Source organism: Perkinsus marinus (genome assembly GCF_000006405.1).
Source record: "Perkinsus marinus ATCC 50983 genomic scaffold scf_1104296971980, whole genome shotgun sequence".
Lineage (NCBI taxonomy): Eukaryota > Perkinsozoa > Perkinsida > Perkinsidae > Perkinsus > Perkinsus marinus.
This window is the reverse complement of record NW_003201927.1, coordinates 1-2,179: the sequence shown is the minus strand read 5'-3', so window position 1 is coordinate 2,179 and position 2,179 is coordinate 1. Positions and strand designations below refer to the sequence as shown.

The following is a 2,179-nucleotide window of genomic DNA, read 5'->3' as shown; positions in this document are numbered from 1 at the left end:
ATGAACAATGCAGCACGCGAGTACATTTCCCGACGGACTGTATGTCAAGGACAGCCTCAACATAAAGACTTCCCTAAAAGCGAGAATCATAACGCTGTTTCTTAAATAATCACGCCCCTATACGGTGGAATAGGCTCGTAACAAGCTCGAGCAAGGCTGGTAACATTAGGGATGGCACGCCTTGAGGACAATATCCGGAGGGGTAGGATGTGACGGGTCATAACCATATATCCATGGACCATGGTGTATGGTCAAAGTATCACGGAATAGATCCAAGGTCATGGCCTTTCCTGTCATCCACCAATCCTCTTGACCAACTTGTGTGCGATTGTCCATAAGAGAGAGTAAAACATCCAACCCTTTTTCCTCTCTTTTCAATACCAAAATATTGAAGGGATAGTTCACTGTGTCCGCTACCGATTGGAGTTCTTTCACGGGGATGGCATCATTGTAGACGACCATGTGCGTAGCATCAGAGCGGAGGGCCACACTTAAGCCCTTGCCGTGAGCAAATTGGCAAAAATGATGATTCACAGGCTGAAGACACGCGCCATAGGTTAAGCGTATCTCAGGCTCACCGTTCATCACAATCTCTGATTGGCCGTGGCTGCGGGGTAAGTACAACATACGGGTCAAGGTCTTGACGCCCAGACCCATGGAGGTAACGAACCCCTTCAATTGATAGGTATCCGGTAGCCTCAGACTCTGCTCATCTGGTGATCCACCCGGTGATGCTGTATACAATATCTGGCTATATCCGATAGATGCGATGGTATTGATCTTCGTTAGCCCATATATTTTGAAATCACCGAAGGTCGCATTGTACATCCACTTGTCCTCATACGGTCTGAACGCCATAATAAGCTTGGACGGAGCGTCCTTCTCAGCACAGTACATACCGCGAGGCCCCTTATAAGCCGCTGATACCCACGGGATGGCGCCAAACAAGAAGATTGCAACGATATAGGTAGATGGGAGAACCATGCGAAACAAAGCTGTGAAAGCAGTACACCCTGAACCTCATTAGAACGGGGAACCAGTACGGCTACACTCAGGTATCCAGCGAGTTGACTTCGGCACTAGATCTCGAGCATGTTGTGCACAGTATGGATCATTTCCTCGCCATACAATCATATCCAAAATCGACACAGTCTCTATAAAGGATATCATGTGTAATTCAGGCAAGGAAGACGTGCACGCACAACGATCTTTAGGGGATGATTGCCCGCACAAGCGATCAGTGCAACCGAATCATCAAGAAAGGCCTGCTGCCAGAAAAGTAAGAGAATCACCCTCAGTCCGGAAGTTTGAATCGCTCATCAGTGATCAATTCACGTCCAATATATCCCATCAAACACACTATTTCGAACCTTTCTAGTGAATCTCACAAAATAACGTGCTAATAAGTGTTCAAGTGACGAGAATTTGATCGAGCTATGTTTTACAGAGAAAGTCGTTGGTGTGGTAGGCTCTTCTGAGTTTCTTCGACGTTGTCCTCGAGCCGGGCCGAAAGAACTATGTGGGAGATGCACAACGTCCATCTAACGATACGCCAACTCCTGTGCGATCGAAAAGGAGTGTCTTTCATCGAAACTTAGAGGGAGATTTACGGCGTGAACTCCGCGAGCTGAGCAATGCCGACGCACAGCGACTAACCTGGCTGGCAGTGGGTGTGGTAACGATGAGGCAAGCGCACTTGGAGGAAGTTCAAATCGAAAGCAAAGATATTTCGAAGGCCTGCGAAGTGAATACGATGGAAGGAGTTGAATTTATGTTGAATGTGTTTCTCGGTGACAACAAGGATGGATCCCGTCCAGGTCCTGTCTTCGATGAATCAGCGCTCCGCGTGAAATTCGAACGGATGGGAAACCCTCTCCTTCGAACCTACTCTGTACGGGATCGATTCAAGCGGCATCGTTACTCTTTAGAGGGAAGTCTTTTCATACTGATGACCACTTTTGCTGAAAGACTATTTCCTTGATAGTCTTTATAGCAGAGATGTACACTTCGTGGAAAGATTTCTCATTTCTCATAGCAATAGTGATCACATGTGGTCCGTATGCCATACGGCAATGCGTTATCCAAATATGAGAGTGAAACATGGAGGGATACCATCATGAACGATTCTCTTCCTGTTGATGTATAGCATTAGATCACGACCGGAGTTATAGATATACTC

The 2,179-nt window shown here is 46.9% G+C and overlaps 1 protein-coding gene across 1 annotated transcript; it reads right to left on the bottom strand.

Moving 5' to 3' along the window:
• Nucleotides 1-165: 165 nt before the first annotated feature.
• On the bottom strand, nucleotides 166-984 carry Pmar_PMAR013189 (hypothetical protein; the record flags this gene model as incomplete). The annotated part of the gene is made up of 1 exon (XM_002766741.1): nucleotides 166-984. The coding sequence occupies one exon, from the start codon at nucleotides 982-984 to the stop codon at nucleotides 166-168; it is 819 nt and encodes a 272-aa protein (XP_002766787.1).
• Nucleotides 985-2,179: the final 1,195 nt, after the last annotated feature.